General features: G+C 39.6%; 1 protein-coding gene across 1 annotated transcript in view; it reads right to left on the minus strand.

Moving 5' to 3' along the window:
• The window catches only part of Aoah (acyloxyacyl hydrolase), a 217728-nt gene that overhangs the window by 87139 nt on the left and 106911 nt on the right, over positions 1 to 23678 (minus strand). Inside the window, exons 10-11 of the mRNA XM_028789279.1 lie at positions 22945 to 22993; positions 20761 to 20855 (exon numbers count right to left, since the gene is read on the minus strand). Coding sequence (XP_028645112.1) covers positions 20761 to 20855; positions 22945 to 22993 — 144 coding nt within the window. The remainder of the gene's footprint in view (positions 1 to 20760; positions 20856 to 22944; positions 22994 to 23678) is intronic.

The raw sequence follows: 23678 nt of genomic DNA on the forward strand, positions 1-23678 counted from the left end.
ACCACCACCACCACCACCACCACCACCACCACCACCACCACCACCACCTCCACCACCACCACCACCACTACCTCTTACCACCACCACCTTAGGAAAAAAGAAAATAAGGAGAACTTTGTGAGCAACACACCACCATGTGTCCAGTCCTCAATATTCCCTTCTGAAAAGGAGCCCTGACATCCTCTTCAACCAAACAGCAGTACATTGATGTCCAATCACTAACGAATGAGAAGTGTGGGAAGGGTCCCTTTCCACCCTGGATCCTATGGCTGCTGGTGTGGTCCTCGGAGGATTTATGTTTGTTGTTGTTGTTGTTTGTTTGTTTGTTTGTTTTGGGCAGAAAAATCCCTTTTGATGTGTGGTCTAGGTCCTGAGCTCAGCTGAATAAGACTGAGGAAGTTTGGATGGTATGCCCAGGCAACAGAGCTGATAAGTAATGGGGCTGGATGGAACAAGGACGGGACAGGCTTGGAGCAGATATGCTCTTTGCTATGTTCAGTCTCAGCACTCATTTGTGTATACACAGTTCTTGCTTTTACCACAAACTCCAAAATTCTATGGAATCAGAATCAGCCGAATTGGAGTGCTAGTTGTTAAAGACAAGACTCTTTGGTTGCCTTGGATGCTCTGAGTTTTAGAAATAAAGGTCATAGATCTCAATAACCCCTTCTCATCTCCATTTCTATGGAGGCCACATTTAAAGTATGAAGAATGCAGAGTGAGTACTTTGGGGATAAATACCAAAACATTATGTGACCTCAAACAGACCCCTCTGATAGGGACAGGAAGCACTTTGAACATCCTACATGTCATTGTGGAGGTGGTGATGGTGATGGGCCATGAAATTCTGGGAGAATAGAAAGAGAATATATCACCTGGTTCCCTTCCCTGTGATTTTCCGCATTAAGTACCACAGTTGTAACAGAATAACATTTTGATGTTTAAATATCAACAAAGCAGTTTAACTTTGTGCTTGCTTTGTGTGCTTTATATACTCCCAGATGCATGAGACTGAAAGAAGACTCATGCTGAGGAGTTAAAATTCACCAGAGAGAGAGAGAGAGAGAGAGAGAGAGAGAGAGAGAGAGAGAGAGATTTCAAGTACCAGAGTTGCCACTTTACGGAATTCATTGTATAAGGGATGCAATCAAAAAGCATTTCCCATCTTTTAAGACATTCCTTTACTCTTCTGTACCACAATTGTATCACTAATAAAACTAAATTTAATAATGGCATCTTCTGATTGGTTGAAATTCTTAGAGAATATGTACATGCACACAGTTTACTTTAAAACCACTCAGTGAAAATTAGAGAAGTCCAGGACACTATGGCAGTCCTCAGAAAGCAAACTTGTGTCACATGTGGACGTGGGGAAGAAATCTTGGAAGCATATATCTACTGTAAACGCTAACATATAAGTGGCCTTTTCAAAATTCATATGTTAAGCTGACACCTAATACTAGGAGTGCTAAGAACTGGAGTCTTTAGAAAGTGGACTGGACTGCCACCATTGTAAATGGAGTTAGTCCCCTTATAAGAAGAGCTGCGACATTCTGCTTTGTCTCCTCTCACCAACTGAGAACACAGCTAAAAGCACCATCTTTGAATCAGACGCACATCAGACACTAAAGATCTTGTGTATTGACCTGGGACTTCTCAGTGTCCATAGTTATGAATAATAAGCTGCTATTATCCATGAATCACCCAGTGTAAGATATTTTGTTACAGTGGCTAGAACAGACTACGGCAATGAGTCCTATCAGGCTTGAAAGAGAGTGCCAGGCAAAGAGGAGAAGGGGAAAGTAGTTTAAACACTGGCAATGCCAGATGTAAACAATAAGATTAAATGCATTGTTTTATGTTCAAAGACCAACAAATCTAGTGCAACAAATTATCCTCGAATTTGTTAGCTTAAAACATGCTACAGTTAAGCCGACCAATAGCAACAGCAGCTCAGCATCTATCATAATGTCCATTAAAACTTCAGCTGTAGGTCATCCATCATGATGTCCACTAAAACTTCAACTGTAGGTCATCCATCATGGTGCCCATTAAAACTTCAATGATGGAGTTTTTTCTCTCATCCAGTGGCTGAAGATAGCAGTAAAAATAGTCAGATGAAAAGTATGAAGAAAATAGAAATACAGGGAGCATTTAATCTTTCAATATTTTACCTAATTACACTTTTTTACCTTGTCAAATCTTTGCTGAGTCTCTGTTTTCCTTTTTCAACTATTTATCATTTAAGCTCCAACCTTATTTGTCCAATTGATGAGGTGAAGGATACATTTATATAACTGCTTCATACCAAGTAAGAACATTGTACAATTGGACTCCACAAAGCTTCATTCCTTTCACTAGTGTTTTTATTTTTTCTAAAAGAGTGATTGGAGAATTTTATCCAGATTCATAAAAACATGGAAACAGGAGTTTAAAAATGTCGCACTTTTATGCAAGGAATGAATGAATGAGCAAATGAATGAATTAATAAGTTAGTTCCTTTATGGAGCAAGTGATTCTTTTCATAAATGGAAAAATAAATTTCTTAAGGCCAAAAAAGAAAGAATGAAAGAGAGAAAGAATGAGAGAAAGAAAGAAAGCCAAATGGTTTATCATAAAAATTTCATATTTTGATCTTTGTAAAGGTTTGGTTATTTATTTTGTTTAATTTTGGCTTTGTTTATTTTATGTTTTGTTTATTTTATTTTTGTTTATTTTAAGTGTGTGCCTGGTTCCAGCAAAGGTGAAAAAGAGAGAATCAGACAGGCTGAACCTGAAGTTATAAATGGTTGTGAGCCACCATGAGGGTCCTCCGGAAGTACAGCAGATACTCTTAACCTCTGAGTCCTCTCTCAGGTTTGGTTATTTCTAAAGTTGCTTCACTTTCATTGTCTGGGTGTCATAATCTCATCCCAACACCCCAGATAATATCTGGAATTTGGTGCCAGATGAGTCCATGTTTCCATTCAAATTAGAGGTGTAAGAGATCTTAGTAGGTCCACCTAGTAACCATGCCCACCTGACCTAGGTTCTCTCTCCCCACTATACTGATCATAAACAATGCTCTCACATTATTATTTCTTACTATCATCTTATAGGCTCCCACAAAACATCGCTGTACACTGTGGTGGTTGGTTTTTCACTTGATGCAAACCCAGACATATGTAGAAGATGAACTCACTTAAGAAAATACCTATATCAGATTGCCTGTAGGCAAGACTGTAGAACATTTTCCTGATTAATGATTGATGAAGGAAGGCCCAGCTCACTTATTTTAAAAATATTTTATTTGTTTTTTGACAATTGTGTGTGTGTGTGTGTGTATGTATGATTTATCTTGATAATTCTACTCACATTAGCCCTCCCACACTCCCCTTGAGTGCCCCCAATATGTTTCTCTCCACTAACATGTCTTTTTTTAAATTTATTTTTATTTTTTATTTTATTTTTTAATTGGATATTTTATTTATTTACACTTCAGATGTCATTATCTTTCCCCATTTCCCCTCCCTAGAACCTCCTATCCCATCCCCCCTCCTTCTTTTTGCTTTTATACCATTTTGATTACATGCATGTATTAAGGTCAGTTCTAGGTTGAGGGTCTAGCAATACAATAGATGCAAATAGTCAGGGAACAAGCAAGACAATAAACACAAATAGTCAAAGAAAAGGCAAGGCATTAAACCCAATTATGTGAACACTCCTGTGATCACTGTTTCTAAGAACTTATCAGGATAACCAAAATATCTGAGCCTACTTCCCTGTCCTAACCCAAAGTCATTTTCATGTCTGATGCCTACTTCCTTGCTGGAGCCTAAAATTTAGATTCCTGTCTGAAATTACTTCTTTGTTCTAGCCTAATATTTAGATTCTTGCCTGAAATTACTTTTTTGTTGTAGCCTAAGATTGAGATTCCTACCTGAAATTACTTCTTTGTTCTATCCTAACCCCAAAGGCTCTCTGCCTCTCCCCCTTTTTTATTTCATTAATAAGACTGAGCCTATCTTAGGTCATTCTGACAAGAATGCTTTTCTTACCTGTCATGGAATATACATTATCCAAAGCAATGCACTCTGTCTTAGATTGGTAAGGCTCTGTGCAGAATCTTACCCGTCCTTGGCTTGCCAGCCTGTTAATTTAATAACTCTGTCTGGGGGTTCATTTTCAGGTTCAAGCCATGTACTTTGGCTGCCAACATGTTGATGTTGTTAAAGACAAGGTTTAACACGATGTGCAGGAATAAAAGTATTCCCAGAACAAAAAGGGCTAGCATGATCAAGCTATGTATGCCATTCTTGAAGCTTGACCACTTTTCTTTTTTTAAAGTCATCGAGTTGAATTAGTGCTGCTTGCAGGCATATTTACAACCCTGTGAATGGCCACACCCCTAAAGAAAAAGGACTGCTTCTCCTCCAGCACCAATGAATTGTCAATAGCTCCTCTGCAAGGGGTGGAGCCTCATGAATCTTTTCTCTATCCATGCTGGCATTTTTGACTACCTTGATCTTGTCTAGGTCTTGTGCAGCTAGCCCTGTAGCTGCAGTGAGCTCATTGGTACAACAGCTGCCCCTTATCCAGAAGACAGTACCCTATAGCACTCTTCTCTGTCCTCTAGCTCTTATGTTCTTTCTGTCTCCTTTGACACACTGTTTCCTAAGCTTTACAGGGGTAGGTACAGATATATTATTTAGGGCTGAGGTTCAACAGTCACTTATTCTTATAACTTTGGCCAGATTTGACTCTATGTAATGACTGTTCCCTACCATAAAGAGAAGCTTCTCTGAACAAGGTTAAGAATATTACACATCTATTAGTACAAACATAAATATTTAGAAGGCAGCTTGGCATGTCTGTTCAGCAAAACAACAAGTAGAGGCTTCTTCCCCATATTGCTAGCATATTGAGTACAATTAGAGAAGCATATACATAATGTGGGTGATAACATAGAAAATGACATGCAAGGAAGGAAAGTTGATCAGTCCAGGGAAGACTCTGAGAGGGACTCAGAGTAGGGAGGACTCTGAGAGGGACTCTGGGTTTAGCTGACTCTGCTCCATGAGCTGAAAATGACCAACAGAGACTGTGTAGTAGGAGGAAGAATTTATGGTAAGGCCTAGCATTATGAAGGGGCAGTAGTAGACTCCACATCAGCTCTCAGAGAGCCTGTACCAGTTTATTGTCCTGCCAAAAGTGCATCAGGTTCTTCTTTATCCTCATCCTCGACAACACTTGGTGATTTTCTTGATGACTGCCATTCTGATTTGGAAGGCAAGAATTCAAGATGACTCTTCTCAAAGAAGTTTTAACTTGCATTTCCCTGATGGCTAAGGAGGTCAAACACTTTTTCAAATACCAAATTATTATTTTTTTAAAGTGGCTGAGTTTCTTCTTTCTATGTCCCAATGGATTTGAGGTCCTTGGGGGTTTCCCTGAGGTGCACTAATTAAATGGGATCCATCTAGTGGTTAATTTGGAGGTAGGTGAAGCCAAGTGTAGACATGAGTACCCTGAGGGCAAGGAATTCTTCTCTGGTCCTAGTGCTCACTGGGTAGTACAGGAATGGCCTAGTACACTGGGTCCCTGTGGAAATTGGCACCTACTGGCTGGGAGAACAGGCATGTGGGCTGAGTAATTCTATCTTGCAGATTTTCATAACCATGGATGGGTACTCAGCATTATAAGCCTCTCAGGAGGCAGTGGGGGCTGAAATACTGAGTCTAGATTTGCACTTTTACTGGAAGGAAAAGATCCACTGACCTGCTCGCCTTGAGCATCATGAGAAGGCACAGAAGCCAGGAATGAGCCATGTCGTCCATGCCCAAGAATAGAGAAGGGAGCAGAAGAGTGGTCTTTATCTTGTGATGGCTGCTACAGGAAGAACCTCACTGTGGCTAACACAATTGTCTTTCTCTGCCAGAATAAATGAGTGATAACTAGAACTGAAGAATTCTTTCTCACCATTTAGCATGTTTCACCTGCTGCCTGGCAAGATGTCAGACAAGCAGGAAATGCAATTTTGTTCAGTTTTTAATCACACGGCAGCCTTTCATCATCTTAAAAAATAGTTTAAAAAAGTACTGAAAATGCTCAGATATTTCAGGAGTAGACATGAAGTTAACTCACACTGCATTTCCATATTTTATAGGCACCATGAAAATATGCCTTTATGCACCGTGGAAGCTTTTTAAGTACCTGATAAATCCAGAGTACAGGAAGCAAGGGAAGTGGGGAGCAAGGGGAGCCCTGATCCTGTCTGTGGTGTTTGTGGGCTAGTAATGAGTTGCTGAGCTGACACAGAATCATCTCAAAGAGGAATGAAGCACACAGGGCTTGAAAGACCTTGCACAAGCTCTCAGGTGAATACGCATTTTCTGCAGCCAGATTAAGGATTCATTTTGTCCTTGACACAGCACAAAATTCAGTCTGTGCTCCTTACCCTACAGACAACAGCATAGCAGGGGTCATGTTAAGATGCTATAATAGGACAGGCAACAGTTTTACAAGCAGAACAAACGTTTGAGAAATTGAATTTTTTTCAGAACCTCTTCTCTTCCTCTACTTTCTTCCCCAGCCCATCATGAAATTACAGTTCAACGAGAGGCTGCATTTAATATTTTGAAAATAGCATTTGAGCAGATGGGTGAGCAAGCAGGAGGGTGGTATCTACTGTTGGCCTCCATGATCTTTTAACCATGCCTCCTTTTCTGATAAAGTAACCCAAGCTGTTATTGTTTTAACTTTGAAAGGAAAAACAATAACAAAAATCCAAACAACAATACCATCTGTGTTCCTTGATTTACTCTGGTTTTCTTTGAAACCTTTCTAAATTGAGGTCTTCCTCTTGAGACAGGTAGTTTGATTTGTATCTAAGCACTAAGGTTTGGATGCCCTGGAGATAAGCCAAGGCTGTTTAACAAGAGAAGAAAGAGCAGAACCATCTTCTAGCCTTCAGGGGAATGAGGCCTGGAACCATGAGGGGGACTTCCCTCTCTTTACTTAGTTACAAATATCTTTCCAGATGAATACACTCCTAACCTGATTTACTGTTGAACAGGGCTCTGAAGTGTGGGCTGCCTAACTAGAGGGTGGCAGGTTAGTGTGGAGAGTCTGTTGCAGGGAGAAAGTCTACACAGTGGATACGTTCCAGTGGAGAGATTGGGATAGGGTGTTTTCTGTTTTATTGGAAGACAAAGGCAAGGCATACTGGATGATCTCATAAGGGACAGAATAGCTTGATTTCTCATAGCCTTAAATATGTATGCTCTCCAATTTCTCTTATAGGAAATTATTATTGGACAGGTCTCAGCACATTATGGCCCATGGGCTAGAACTTGCCCACTTTCTAGGTTGGAAATATATTTTACTAGACCACAGCCACATTAATTCATATACTGTCTGTTGCTGCTTTTATATGACAACAGCAAAGCTAAGTAGTTGTGGTAGAGATAATAGTATCCAAAATATTAAATGTTCTTTTATCTGTCCCACTACAGAATTGCCAACATTTTCAAACATTTTTCAAATACATTATTAATCTTAAATATATTTTAATTGAAATAGAATTGCATCAGTTTATTTTCTCCCTTTTTCTATTGAGTGCCATCTCATTTCCCTACCCAACTTTCAAGCTGATAGCTCTCATTCTTTGGTTATTAGTGTTACACAAACATAAATACAACTGGCTGGGACACGTTTTCTTGTTTGTATGTATATGGTTTCAAGAGAAGAAGCGACAAGAGACACGTAACACAAGGTTGTTTGGTAAAGCCTCAAGGAATCATATTATTTTATATTTATTTAAAATTCTGCACAATACATATAACAATGAATATCTATCTATCTAAGTATGTATTATCATCTGTCTATCTACACATATGGAAGTTATACCATTTGGGTTGACAATGCTTTCCACAAGAACCATAGACTAACAAAAGCTTCCAGTGCCAGGCACAAGAAAACTCCATTCAAATGATGGATCAGGGCAGTCTAATTGATTCCCATAGCAATATAGACTATTGCTGATGTACCCTTTGGCTGCATCTCAGGGGTTGAGGAGTGGCTCCTGTTGCTGAAGACACTACATACACGTGTAGGCATGTTCCCTAAAGTCCTATGTGTTAAATGTTGGGTCCTCGGCTTAGTGCTGTTGAGAGGTAGTAGATCCCGGAGGAATGACAGGAAGTCCTTAGGTCACTGATAGTATGATCCTGAGGTAGACGGTGAGAACCTTTGATGACTTGCTTCCTGGCTATGAAGTAGACAGTTTTGCTCTGTAACATGGTCTCTCTGAGCTGTCTTAGCACAGGCATTACAACAGGGCTAATCAACCTTAAACCAGAAGATCTCAAATGAACTAAAATCTTTTCTCTTTGCAAGTTAATTATTCTGGGTACTTTGTTACAGTGACAAAAACTAATTAACACAGTGAACTCTCAGGAAATGTCACCTGGATGCGTGTCTGCTCTGATTCTAGATAGCATCTGAGTTGGCTGTGTCTTTGGTTTCTTACCTATCTTTCTAGTTTAGGACACTTCACTACAACTCCAACAGCCGCCTAGATTGAGTTTACCAGGTTCAAGTTTGCCTCTAAACTAATGTGTCCTTTAAATCACAGTGAATTTTCTGCAGTCTGACCAGTGCATTTTTCAGCGTTAAGCCCTTCAGGCCTCTGGATGAACTATGAATTCAATTCTCCAGGGCTTTCCTGGCCCCTGGAGATCCACCTCCCACACACCTCCCTCGCTCTAATCTTGGTTTCTCACACATTTGGTGAGTTTTCAGTTAAACTTCATCAAACTTGCTGCTTCTAAGCTTTTGTCCATACAATCTTTCCACAGTTGAGTCTGAAACTTCCTGTTCTGTGAGCATGTGATTACCCAAAAAAAATCATTCTGCCCTTTAAAAGATGGGTTTCTTCCTCTATGAAGCCTTCCCTTTACTGTGGAAACAGGTGCGCTTCCCAGCATGGACTGCTTGGGAATCGCCGTTGCTGGTCTATGCTTTCTCATGAACTACAGAAGCTCAGTGAGGACCTGGCTTCGATCGGTCACAGGGCTCGGGGCACAAGAGGCTCTAGAATAGAGCCTGTTGACTTAATCAATGCATGGATAGTACTCTGCAGCTGGACCTGCCTAGTGTGGCTTAGAGGTACTGCTTGAGATGTAACTGATACAGTCAACACATGCCACAATCGCTAAAAGCCGCACTACAGAAACCTGAGACCTCTGAGCTCAACACATTTCACAAATAACAACTGGACATAATTTTCATACCTATACCGACTCCTATCATAAATGATGAAATTATGTACATAATAATTCTTTAAAATAGGAAGTATTTATTTAAAGGATCATAACTCATAATAATCCCGAAGCAAACATGAAGTGGCTCAACATCTAGTTTTGCATTTATGGTCTGGTACATTGCTTCATGTTTACTGAAAAGGGCACTGTGGAAATTAAGAAAACTAATCACCTACACACTAAATACAAACATGGATAAGGCAACAGTGAGTGCTAACTGACCAAATGGAAATTTCAAGTGACTAAACATATACATATGCATAGATGCAAATATATGTATAGTGAAATTTCCATTGACTAAACACATACATACACATACATGCAGACATATGTATAGTGAAGATGCACTGGAAATGAATGGAGAAATACCAAGAAAAATCTGAGATGTGGGTGATAGATGAATTTGAAAAATTGGTCCTGTTGTTATTATGTCCTCTTCTCTGATACAATATTTTAAAATATTTAAAAACCTGTTTGATATTTAAATGTTAAGATATTTTTGTCTAGCTGGTAAAATTAAGAAGCCACTTAAAGAAAGTTCTTAATAATTTCTGTATTTTTATCTTTTTATTCACTACATACTTGACACATAATTTTGTAAAAAATTATTTTTACTGATTTTAACTTTTTTATGTGTAAATGTGTTTTTCCTTCCTGTATTTTTATGCATCACATGTGTTCAGTGCCCTCAGAGGCCAGAAGAGGGCATCAAATCCCTTGGAACTGGAGTTACAGATGATTCTGAAGCATCCCGTGTGCTGAAATCTTCCTCTGGAAGAACAGTCTGTGCTCAATGGTAGAGCCGTCTCTCCTGCCTGACATTTGTAATTAATAAAAGCAACACAGCAAATCGTTACTCCATTCCCCTTCCCTTTAGGCAGATATGCTTCCTTCTCTGTTGAGGAGGACCACCATCGTGTGACGTATGCTCAACGCTGGTCTAGTGGAGGACATGATGCGGTGAGTGTGCTTGACCTTTTGCATTGTGCCATCATTTTGAGAAGAGTATGCTCAGGACACATTACCTACCCATGAAAGGTGAACCTAGGGCCTAATATGGAGCTTGGATCTAAAACGAACATAGCCTGGCCTACAACAGGTAACCTCAGGTGACTCATGGTTATTTGAGAATAAATCACTGTTGCTTTAAGTCACTGGCAATTTGGAATGGTTAGGTGCTATTGTGATAGCTGGGTGATAAAGGTTTATTTTCAATATCGACTTACTAAGTAAGATACCTCTTTTGTTCTTGTCCTGGTTTTATTTTTACCAAGTGATATACTATACAAATGAGTGGTCCATGATGCAAATGACTGGGCTGACTTTTACCCTGTAGAGGGATGTTAACCTGAAGACCTTTTTCAGAACCTTGAAATAGCAACATCCTAAAATAGGTGACTAAAAGACACAAAAATACTGCTGGTCTCTTTCTATGCATAGTAATGTGATCTTTTTGATAAAATTTGTAAATACTGATTACTTTCATTCCTGATTTATTTCTATTTCAGCATGATGCCCTCCTCCACTTAAAGACATAACCTCTCTATGTAATACTAGGGGCCCTGGAACTCTCTATGTAGACCAGACTGGACTCAAATGCATAGAGATCTGCATGCCTCTGCTTTCTGGGCGCTAACATGAAAGCTGTACACTACTATACAGAACTCATCAACCCATTTTCACAGTCATATCTCAATGCTATTTTTTGGTGGGGGTGAGAAATCCAAATCTACACTGACCATCACCACTGTGCAGTCATTTAATCAGTTAGTTTTTACACACAGCAGAGGAAGACTATGACAGGCCACATCAAACTGTTAGGCTTCCAGGTGGTGCCAACTTCCAGCCTTGATGAAGTACATGCCTGCAACAGTCTTGTTGGTGGCTTCGTCTTTTCTGCAGAGAATACTCCTGGAGAACCCTGTTAAGGTGCCCCTCCTAGGCTTCTGGAGAGAGATCAGGTGTGGGAGGTGTGAGGATAAAAGGAAGAACACAGACCAGACTTGAGCACCCCAACTCCAATGCCAGTCCTCTGCCAATATCCTTGCTCTTGCTTGAATCTACCATAAGCATACTGAACATTTTCATAGTCAGCTCAATGAAGCACATGGCCTTCCCTAAGACAGGAACTGTCACTGTGTACTAGTTTCAGTTAAATGACTCATTCAGGATGACAGAGATGGGAGTGATTGTGCCACTTTTAGTTGGGTGACCTTGAGAAGAATATAAAAGTTCATTGAACATTTGTCTGTAAAATGAGACAGTGTGTTAACAACACCGACCATACAGTGCTATGCTATGCTAAGACTAAGTAGAACAATAAACCAGTGTTTCAAAGCTTCTTTCCTTAGCAGTTTACCTTAAATAAACTCCAACAGAAAAGAAAGTCTTCAAAGTCTTGAATTTTAATATTTGGTTCATAAACAATCCCAAGTCCAAGAGAATTAGAGAGAACTATGCATTGTTTTTACCACCTAAGGATACGTAGTGTTAACAGACTGCTCTCCAAACCAACATTCCAACTAATTTTCATTTGTATCAACATACTTACTTACATGTTCAGAACGGTTCATATATATCATTTTGTAACCTGGTTTCTAGCCCAACAAATTGTTACAAATATTTTCTTGATAGTAAACATATCAATTAATATATATGATCTTATACAAATTTTAATATATATTAAGGTCATGTATATGTTTTAATATATGTTTTATACAAGTTTTAATACATGAGTTTAATATATACTATATATGAGTTTATATATATTGTATATAATATATGAGTTTAATATATATTAAAACTTGCATAAAATTACATTAATTTAAATAATTTTTCTTCCTTTATTTTTGACTTAAATTTTTCTTCATCTTTGCATTTATAAATTACTTTGATGATTATTCATAATTCAAGTGTAAATATTGTTTTTGTCCTATAGGATATAAATCCTATTTATCATTCTTTCCTTGTGGGCTTTGTAAGCCCCAGCTCATGATCATCAAGCTAGTTTTATTCACTCAGCTTGTTAACTCACTAATGAGTTAAATAGCAATTGAATCCATGCTGGTCTCGCATTTGTATGGGGCTATGAGCATTTAGAGGTGGGACAGTCCTTCTCTGTGGCAATTTGAATAGAGGCTCCTCTCTAAGCCAGCTTCCATATTTGTTTGTCTATTTTAAAGGTTAGAATGCAAAATAAGAAGTTTTATGGTGGCATTTTCATAGTATGTGTCCTTATGAGAGGTCTTGCTCATTGTTTTCCCTAGTGCTATCCCATGCTCCCTCCTTGCGCCTAGTTGACTTCCTTTTTCCATAGTTGGTCCCCTTTCTTCCTATCACAATCGCATGCCTTCCATCACTCCGTCTATGACCTGGTTCCTTTAAAATCTCTTTCTTTCCTCTCACGATCCCCTTATAGCTTTGTGACCTGCCTCTCACTTATATATAACATACATGTATATTTTTGTAAGAGAGTTTAAATTCAAGTTCTTCATATGAGATAGGACATGTTGTATTTGTCTTTTAGAACCTGGTTTTTTTTTCATTCAACATTATTACTTCTAGTTGTGTCCATTTTGCTACAAATGTCATGACTTAATTTTTCTCTACTGATGTATAAAATTCCATTGCATATATGTATCACATTTAAAAATGACACATTCATGTGTTGGTAGGTATGCAGGCCGCTCAATTTCCTGGATACTGTGAATAGCTCAGCAATAATCTTGGAGGCACCTCTGTGGTATGTGAATTTAGCATTCTTTTTATGTAAGATAGCTCGATCATATGGCAATTCTGTCTTCAGATTCTAGAAGAACCTTCCATATTCATTTTCATGGTGGTCACATCAGTTTACATTTCCACCAGCTGTGAATAAGGGTTCCTCTTTCCCCACATCCTTACCAGGATCTGTTTTCTTGATGATAGTCATTCTGACTGGGGAAAGATGGAATCTTTAAAAATTTAATTCTTAGAAAATTTCAGTGAGATAGAATCTTAAGGCAGCTTAATTCACATCTCTTCAATGGCTAAGGATATTGATTTTTAAAAGTATCTACTATTGCTTTTATTTATTCTTCCAAGAACTGGCTATTCACTTCAGTAAGGCATTTTTGGTGGCATGATTTGGCCTTTGGGATGTTCCATTTTTTGTAGTTCTTTATACGTCTTGATATTAATTTCCCATCTGATGTGTAGGTGGCAAAGATTTTTTTCCTGTTCTGTGCCTGCCTCTTCATTTTACTGTATCCTTTGATGCAAAGAAGCCTCTTAATTTCATGTAATACCATTTTGTATCCTGTGCTGTTGCAGTCCAGTTCAAAAAAGTCATTGTCTATGCCTGTATTTTGGAGTGCTTTCTCCTAGCAGTTTTAAAATTTCTTATCTTATATTAATGTTTTTGGCCCCCTTTACATTGACTTTTTTTATTGAGAGTGATAGATAATAGATCTAGTTTCATTGTATTAAATCCAGTTTCCCCAGCACTACTTGTTAAAGAGAGACCGCCTTTTCTCCAGTGTATGTGTTTGACAGCTTGGTCAAAATTTAGATCATTGTAACTGTGTCCATTTATTTCTGGCTTTTCTATTCTATTCTACTGGTTTACATGCCTGCTTTTGTGCCAGTAGCATGCTGTTTGTGTAATATAAGTTGAGATTATGTATTATGAAGAGTGTGGTTCTTTATGCTAATAATTGATGCTATTTGTTCCATGTAAACTTTTTTTTTCCTAGTACCCTAAAGAATGGCATTGGGATTTTAATGGGAATTGCATCGAATCTGTAGGTTACTTTTGGTAGTACAACCATTTTTGCAACATTAATTTTGTCTATCAATAAAGATGGAAGCTCTTTCAGTCTTTCTAGTAACGTTTCCAACTTCTTTCTTCAACATCTTAAATTTTCATTGTTAAGGTAAGGTCTATCTTGGCTACATTTATTCCTAAATATTTTAGTATTTTTGAAGCTATTGTGAATGGATGTTTCTTGGTGAAAGGTTTTCTATATTGGCATACAGAAAAGGTATAGATTTTTGTATGTTGATTTTGTATCCTGCTACTTTGAAGAAAATGTTTACCACATTTGAGTTTCTTGATGAAGTATTTAGAGTCTTTAAAAGTATAGGATCATGCCATTGGCATGTAGGAATAATTTAACTTCTCCCTTTCTAATCTGTAGGCTTTGATTTCTTCATGTTGTCTTTTTCCTCTAGATAAGATTTTAAGAACTATATTGAATACAAGAGAGAAGAAGCACTGTTGCTTGGTCTAGATTTAGGGGAAATACACTTTGAAGTTTTCCTTATTTAGAATAATGTGGCTGTGTGTTTGTCATATATAGGTTTTATTAAGTTATGTTCTATTCCTAGATTCTTCATGGTTCTTTTCAGGAAGAGTTGCTGAGGGCTGTTTGCTTATTCATCAATTGAGATTCTTGCCTAGTTTCTGTCCTTCAGTCTATTTACAAGTTGAATTGAACTTCTTGATTTTCTTGCTTTGAACCAACCCTGCATGTATGGGATTAAAAAGTATATGATCTTATTAGTGTATTTTTTAATTTGATTTGCAAAAATTTTATTGGGACTTTTTGTATCTGTATTTATGAGGATAATTGGTTTATACTTTTGTTTCTTTGTTATGTTCTTTCACTGGTTTTGACATTGGGGTGATCTGTCTTCAAGGGATGGGTTTGGAAGTGTCTTACCTTCCTATTTTATAGGCCAGTCTGAGGAGACTTGGTGTCACTTCTCCAAAGTATGGTGGAATTCCAAATGAATCCATCTGCTGGAGTTCCTTGGGAGACTTTTTATTGGTGCTTAATTTAAATTGATTTTTGCACAACTTTGTGAGAGAATCATAGCTTGCAGAGAATTTTGGATGCATATTCTTTCCTCCCAAAGCACTGCAAAGGTGACTTCATTGAGCTTTAAAATTCAGCATTGTGATGAAACGCAAAGCCGAATGGATTGTTCCTATGGTGTACCATATTGTTCTTTTTTTGTCCTCCCTCATTTTTTGAGAAGAACATCTGCAAGATTTCACCTGATCTTTGGAAATAAAAGATAAGCAGGCCATAATGAGGAAGAAGTTTGTGTTGATACTTTGGCCTCAGTGGGAGTTTCATTTTTTTAAAGACATATTTATTTTATGTATATGAGTACACTGTAGCTTCAGACACACAAGAAGAGGTCATCAGATCCCATTACAGATGATTGTGAGCCACCATGAGGTTGCTGGGAATTGAACTTGGGACCTCTGGAAGGGCAGACAGTGCTCTTATCCTCTGAGCCATCTCTCCAGCTCAGTGGAAGTTTTAATTGAAGACAATAATTTTATTATTATGTGTCGAATCACAACCTTCTCTCTACTGATGACTTTTCTCTTTCTGGGTTTCTTATTCAACACTCAGAACAATGTGGCATGGCTTTCATTCTAAATGTTTCATTTTTTCTCAGACTCCCAGGCTCCCAGGTCAGCTGACTTGTTTGAACATCCTTCTTTTGGTGCACTCCAGCTTGCTGACTGGCATTAGTGCTTCAGTTGTGCCTCTGGTAAGAGCGGTTTTCCTTGTCCCTTGACCCTACATTGCCGCCCATTATTGTCAAGATCCAGAATTTACTGTTTTCTACAAATCACTTTCCTTCCTCTAGTCATTTCTCAAATGGATTCTTAAAAATTCCTTCTAGATTATTTTTTTATTTTATGTGTAGGAATGTTTTACCTGTGTGTATGTATGTGAACCACATGTGTGCCTGGTACATGAGGAAGTTAAAAGGAAATGTCATGTCCTCTGGAACTGGACTTACAGATGGTTGTGAAGCATCATGTGGGTGCTGGGAATTGAATCAAAAGCCTCCCCAAGAGCGGCAAGTTCTCTTAACCACATAGCCATTGCTCCAGCCCCACCCAAACATTTTGAATATTCAGATGGTCATATGTGCTTCTTTGTTGCTCAGTTTTGTAATGGGAGTGGGGGATGTGTTTGGGTTAATGTTGGTTAGTGTTTAATCTATTTAATTTGGAGAGAACATTTAATTCTGAAGTTTGATTACTTGGAATTGGTTTTAGCATTCTGGGAGACAGAAGAACCACCTCCAGAGATGGCTATGTGACAAGGGCTTCCACTCTGCCTAGGTCCCCTATCCATGAACATTCTTGCCACCTCTGGCTATAATGGACATGGTGGTTCTTATCATGACCTGTTGTGCACCTCACATTTCTTACTACACTGCTTGAGCCAAGTCCAATCCAGAAAGAAGTGCACTTTCAGTCAAGAGCTGTCACTTGCAGTGTTCTTGGGTCAGATGCATGCTGGTCTTCATGAGTACAAAAGCACCTCTGAGCCCTGTGCTCTGAAGGACCTGGCACCTGGTTTAATGCTTTGCTTAAGAGCTTAAGAATCATCTATTTGCATTGCAAGTATTACAGAAACATGTGCCAAGAAGGTAGCTGGAAGCTAAGCCCATACTGGATCCTGTCTTCTGCCACCTCCCAGGGAATTTGGTTACTCACTCCCCAATAAAACTCTTTCCTCTGCAGATTCTGTGTTCTCCAATGTAGTAGTGGCTATGTGGTATAATGGGGGAAGGCTTGTCTTCTGATGGTGCCCCCTGGCCCTGTAGGAAACTAGGCATAAGAAAAGTAAGAGTTTGGGTCTGGAATGGTGACAGTTGTTTTCTTGCCAGCAATGGGAAGATCTGGTGGGTAGGGAAGATGATTTTCATCTCCTGACCTAGAACTTACCTTGTCTCAGGTCACAAGTTTGAAGACTGTTGGGAGTTAACTGACTATTGCAGGCTGGGAATAGCAAGTCACGAGCAAGGGAAGTACCTGGTTGTATTGAAATTCTGAGCTGTACTAGAAATGCCAGAAGGTTCAGGCCTGTGTGTCTAAGTGAATGACCCACAGAGGTGATGAGTCTGCACTGGTCCTGGGTAACTTCTGTCTGAGGAAGCATTTGGACTGGTAGCTCTGGAATTATCTGAGCATCCTTCCATCCTCTCTGAGTCTGGCTATCCTTTTTCTGTTCTGAGCAGCTCCAAGCAACCTCCAATGATGAGTTGCCAAATAATTGTGGAATTTTGGCAGTTTCATACCACATGAGTTCAATGCTTTTTCTATTGTATGTAAAAACAGCATTACATAACATAAAGATGAACAGAATATTCATGATGATAATTAAAGATTTAAGATTTGTTAGAATGCTTAATGGCAAATTAAAGTCACCACGTCAAAGTGGATATTGCCAAAGAAAATGAAAAGAAGAGAAGCTCATCATTTAGTATCTATCTTAGAGTTTCTACTCCTGTGGTAAAAAGCAGCTTGAAGAGGAAAGAGCTTTCTTCAGCTTGTACTTTTGTATCACAGTCCACCACTGAGGGTAGTCAGGGCAGGAACTCTAACAGAGAAGAAACCTGAAGCCACAAGTTGATGCAGAGGCCATGGAAGAATGCTGCTTGTCGGCTTACTTCCCACAGCCTGCTCGGCTTGCTTTCTGGTAGCTCTAAGGCAGTGTTTCTCACCTGGGTGTCCCTATCACCATATACCACATAACCTTCATATCAGATAGTTACATTACAATTCATAAAAGTAGTAAAATTAAAATTGCAATGAAGTAGCAATGAAATAACTTTGTGGTTGGGGGACACCACAACATGAAGAATTGCAGAGCAGCATTAGGAAGGTCGAGAGTCACTGCTTAGGAACATCAGACAGGAGTAGCACTAATCACATCGAGTTGAGCCCTCCCACATCATCAACCAAGAAAAAGTGTTATAGACTTGCCTACAGGCCAATCCGATGGGGTATTTTCTCATTTGAGTTTTCTTCTCCTGATATGGTTCTAACTTGTAGTAAACTGACTCAAAACTAATGAATAGAAATTGAACCCATTTAACTTGACACACAAACACATCTTTCAACTGGAACCTTTCCTTTTCAATTTATTTCCAAGATGATATGTTACTATTAATATCACAATATAAAATACCCCAAAGTTTAAAAATATCAGTCTCAAAATGTTAAAAGTTCCATCCTTTTAATTATCCAAAGTCTCTCTAACCAGGAAATAGTAAAAATTAAATCAAAGCAAAACCAAATTCAACAGTATAAAAAGTTCAGTGCTTAACATCTGGAACCCACTCATGATCCTTGCAGGCTCTGTTGGGCCTGAGGAGTTGGTTCTTCCCAAGCCTGCCATGCAAAGCACACAGAATTTGTCTTATTGGCTCTCTAGTTATGGTTGTCCTTGGTGGTTGTGCTATGGTACTAGCATTTTCTGCTGCTACTTGGTTGCACTTTCCCAAATAGCCTTTTCTGGGTTTTCTTTAGGGACATGGACTCTGCAATATGGTGCCAAGTCTCAACTTTTCTCCATGACCCCTTCAATCCTGGGTCTTATACTGTAACTGTGGCTGCCCCTCTAACAATAACCTCTCCCAGTCTCTTTTCATGGACTCCAGCTCTGCCACACTGTCCTAAGTCTCAGATGACCTCCATCACTTCTTCCTGTCTTTAAAGCAAACACACTTGGGTGACTCTAACACAAGCAAGTTTGGCTGCCAGCATAGGATGCAGCCTTGGTCTCCTAGGGACTGTAGCTTCTGTATGCTGACCTTGAGGGAATCCTTCCAGCTTTATGATCCTCAATGATACTGTTCTCTTCTTAATCACGGATAATTTCTCAGCTTTAGCTAGCCAGCACCAATTGGTACAGTGAAGCAAAGGTATTACTTCAGTGGTGCTGATTTCTTGTTTATAATAGCCAACTCTTCAACTCAGATGATCAGATGCCATAGATACTTAATTCAAAATATTGAAAGGCTTGATAGAGTGTGGTGCCAAGTTCTGCCTCTCTTGGGGTGTCCACATGCTCAGGGAGGAAAGATCAAAGTCTGGAACAGGTCAGGGTCCATAATCTGCCTCTCTCTCTGGGGCATTAGATGCTGCTGCCCACCAAACTTGGGAGGGGGGAAGCAGAGTCCACGACAAGCAGGTTCTGTTCCAGGTACTGTGCTACATAACTGAATACTTGTGACCACCTTGTTGGGGGTCTTTGAGTATGTTCCCCGAGGCAGGCACGGAAACTCAATATGTACCTAAGGCTAGTCTTTAATTACTGATACTTTCCACAAATGATTAGATTATAGATGTGTACTACCATGCACATCTCTATTTTGCATTTTTATTAAAAGCATCTCTACCTCTCTTTTGCACTGGGCCTTGACAGTTGTGTAGATGGCTCCAGTGCAGGTATTGGCACATGACAACTCTCACCTTAGGAAGCTGAAGCTGCAGATGATGAAGGCTTTGTTTGGCTGTGCCATTCAGACTGCCATGCCTTGCTCTCTCGGTCTTATCCATTGTCACATAAGTCCTAGGTGCTTTCACAGTTCAACTGGGAAAGGTAATGGCCCTTCTGATAAGCTGGCAGGTGTGGCCCCAGGTGATAACCCAAGAACAGTCAGTTGTCATCCTATTTCACCCCATATTGTAGTCCCTTGGCATTGTGAGGAATGGTTTCTGAGTACCTTTGAATACCACATTTTTTAGATGCTCAAGCCTCTTGTATAAAATAGAACAGTGTTTGCATATGACCTACACTCCCCACTCCCAACACTTTTAAATAACCCCAGATTACTTACAAAATGCCAATACAATATGAGTGTCATGTCAATAGTTAATGTGCTATATTGTTCAAGGAATAACGACAAGAAAAAGTCTGTGCATGTCCATTTCAAATGCTGTCGGCACAGCCTGCTTATAGCTTCTATCTATAGTTGGTTGATTCTGTGGGTGCGGAACTCGCAGGGATGGGTGGGTGCCTGTATTCCTGATCTGATCATATAACACAAGAAGACCCCTCTCACACTGCCCAGTGTTTGATAGGGTCAGTGATTAGTGGTGTCTTCCTCCTTTCTGTATTGTCTGTGAGTCTATCATTTATGATGACTGTTGCATTGTCTTTTTTACTTAAAAAAAAAAAAAAACCTTCCAGGATTTTTCTGCTCTTCAGGAAAGGGTGGGTGTTTTCTCTGTTGCTGATGCTCTCCCTTGGAGCACAGGAGTGGCTACCAGGAGACCAGCAGCCTACTCTGCCGAGCCTAATCCTGCTTATAGACAGCGTCCAAGCTGGAAAGACTCCCCATGCTCCTGCCTTCCAGGAGAATTTAACACATGACTATATTCCTTCTACATACCAGCTGGGCTTGACTGCCATCTTTACTTTTTTTGCTGGTGGGAACTGAGTAGAGGCTGGGAAGGTGAGGAAGGGAAACCCTTTGCCTTCATTTGCCTGGAACTGACAATGGAGATGTGCCCCCCCTCCACTACCTTTATAGTAGCAGTAGTGATTTTGCAAAAGGAAATTTGCACCTGTTTGGAGCTGGCTTCCCATTGAGAACACAGAGAACAAAAGCAAAGGCCAGCACATCCGGAGTGGGTACTGGCAAAATTACTTACCACAGACATCTGTGAAGCTGTCAGCCATTCAGGGGGGATGTGAAAATGAGCCCCAGCTGAGTCTCCCAGCAAAATGATTCCCCTGGGCTGTGAACCTAGGAAGCACAATTTATTTACATTATATAGTCAAGCAGTGGGCAGCCTCCAGAGTGAGTAGCTATGTGGGCAGATAGCCTGGTGTGTATCGAATGCACTGGACAACCCAACAGTGATACATTGCCACTTTGCATGTGTTGGAGAGTGTGAGGGAAGCATTTAGGAGGCGGCTGGAATTTCTCAGCTGTTGGAACTGCTAGCTAAGCTGCACAAACACAGGTGTGCTTCCTGGCTCAGCATGACAGCAACTGCTGCACAACATCCAGAGCGAATGATGGATGGACACATGAATCAGGCTTGATCTGAGCTCAGGAATACGCCTTACAGTTTGGTTCTGGAAATGGCTTTCTTAGTGAACACAGCGATTCTCTTTCAGAGCTAATGACCTCGTGGAGCAATTTTGATAGTTTAAAGATGTGGTGGTCTCTTAAAGGCTTTAAATTCACATATACAAAAGGCACTGGATGGACAAGTCTGACTGATTAACAGAGAGAAGGAGATAGAAAGGTCTCCATGCAGCCTGCATGTCTGGATGTCAGAATCACTTAATCAGATTCTGAGACCCGTCTACACAAATCACTTACTGGTGGATACATGCTTCTAACCACTTACGGGCCTAGAAAAATCAAATTATCCCTTTAGAGTCAGATCAGTCTCTTTCCTCTATCCCCAAACCACTGGAATGAGATGAGGCTGGCCCAGCCTTGCTATAGTGGCTCCCTAGCCTTGGCTTCTATGGAAGCTACCCCTGGATCATAAGAACGGAGACTAAGAGGGTCTAGGACATCTAGGAGGAGGATGTGAAGATTTGGGGTTCTTCTTTCCTAGGCTCACTTGCCCAGAAGGTTTAGAGTTTAATCTAAGTCTATATTTACTTATTTCTATTGTTGTTGCAATAAACAGTAGTTTATTGCAGCCCTGGAGGCTGAACCTTGGACCTCATGCATACTAAGCTAGTGTTTTAACACAGAGACATGCCCAAACTCTGGATTTATTCACAACTTTATCTCCTCCTATCTTCTTGTAGTACTGAGGATTAAGCTTAGGACAGAGCACATGCTAAGCAAATGCTCTACCACCCACTGTGCTATGCCCCCAGTCATCTTTTTACTTTTTTATTTTGACAGAGGGTCTCATTCACTTCCTCAGGCCAGTCTGAAATCACCCCGTTACCCATATAGGACTTGAAGCTTTCATCTCCTGCCTTGTCCTTTTGAGTACATGAGATTACAGACCTGTGTCACCAGGCTTGGTTATAAACTTTTTTTTTTTTTTTTTACTCAACAAATATTTCTAATTTGTATACTTATGCATGGGCCTTTCAATTTCCTATTCTCTTCTTTGCCCCTCTGAGAGCTTAGAAACAATTAGGTTTTAGGTTGATCTTTGTCAGTTATACTTTGATCAAGTGTAGCCCTTGGGATAAAATTAGAGTAGTTATCCAGGTAATACCTGTTGTATGAGTGCTTGACCAAAAAAGCATCTTCAAGGAAGGAGAAAAATATCAACTAACATAAACCAGGCAGAAGATGGGGAATCCCTTAATTTTTTGTTTACCCCCTAGAGTGAGTTTTCAGATTGGTGACTCAGATGCCCAGGCATTTGGGCTTTTGGAGCAGGAAGCTTTTGTAGAAGTACCTACAGGCTGGAGCTTGGCTTATCTCTTAGGTCATTCAGCTATTCATCCTTGAGACTGTCTCCTCAGTATAGAGTGATTAATCTTGATATATGTTGAAAAGGACATGCAAATGATTAAATATTACTTCCTGCGTCGTTATTTGGAAAAGTCCCAGATTTTGATTACTCTGTCATCCACCCGGCAGTCTTCTCTAATGTTGTCATTAAGGTTTCCAGTTCCCAAGTGAAAGAGCCAATTAAACAAATTACATTCTGCATCTTCTAGATCTGCCTTCTCTTCTATTCCTGCCTTTTTCTGATTGGTTCTGAAAACTAATATAAATTAGGTACTTTAAAGTAACTGCTAACCTCAGACACTGGTGCATAAGGATACGTATCTTTTTCTCTTTCATTTGACTCAACTAGAAAAGAAGCATCTACTGTAGAAAGGCGCTCACTTGTAGTTCATACCTTCACAGAATTTCTTCTCATATGGAATTCCATCTTCTGGATCAATACCCTTTAAAAGAGAAATGAAGAGATTAGCAGTGTGCTTTTAAATGTATGAGGCACATACACTAAATCCTTCCCAACTGAATTTAACATGCAAAGGCAAATCAATATATAAAACCCTTTCAAGCCTTTTGGGCCCCTAATCCAGCACAGCCATACTCTATGTAATGAGCTGAGTTTAAGAGGAATTGGGGATAGTAAAGAAAGATAAAAGAAAATGAGACCCACCGATTCAAAGCAATCTGGGCCAAGCATTTAGAAGAGCTGGTTAGTAGTGACTCTTCTTGGAGCACTGAAGGCTGACTGAGTCTTGAAGATAGAGTCAAGGATGTGTTCTACAGTCTCTAAACTGGAGATCAAAGTTTCTCAGGAACACCAGTTTTCATCCATTTCACCCTTTCACCCACACTCATCCCAGGGGACATTAATGAAGAGTGGAGTCGCTTGTGGTTGTCACAGTGGAATGGCATACTCTTGATATATTGTGAGCAGCACCATAGGATGCTGTAAAATACCCTACAGTTTATAAGATAATATGTTGAACTCAAATGTTGATAACTCTAGGAGTTAAGAAACCCAAGAAGGGTAAGTTGAATGAATGTGTATATGTGTGTGAATATGTGTGAGGGTATATTATGAGTGTGAGTGTGTGTATATGAGTGTATGTGAGTATGTGTGTATAAATGTGTATG

This window comes from Grammomys surdaster, unplaced genomic scaffold (genome assembly GCF_004785775.1).
Source record: "Grammomys surdaster isolate TR1022 unplaced genomic scaffold, NIH_TR_1.0 125807, whole genome shotgun sequence".
Taxonomy (NCBI): domain Eukaryota; kingdom Metazoa; phylum Chordata; class Mammalia; order Rodentia; family Muridae; genus Grammomys; species Grammomys surdaster.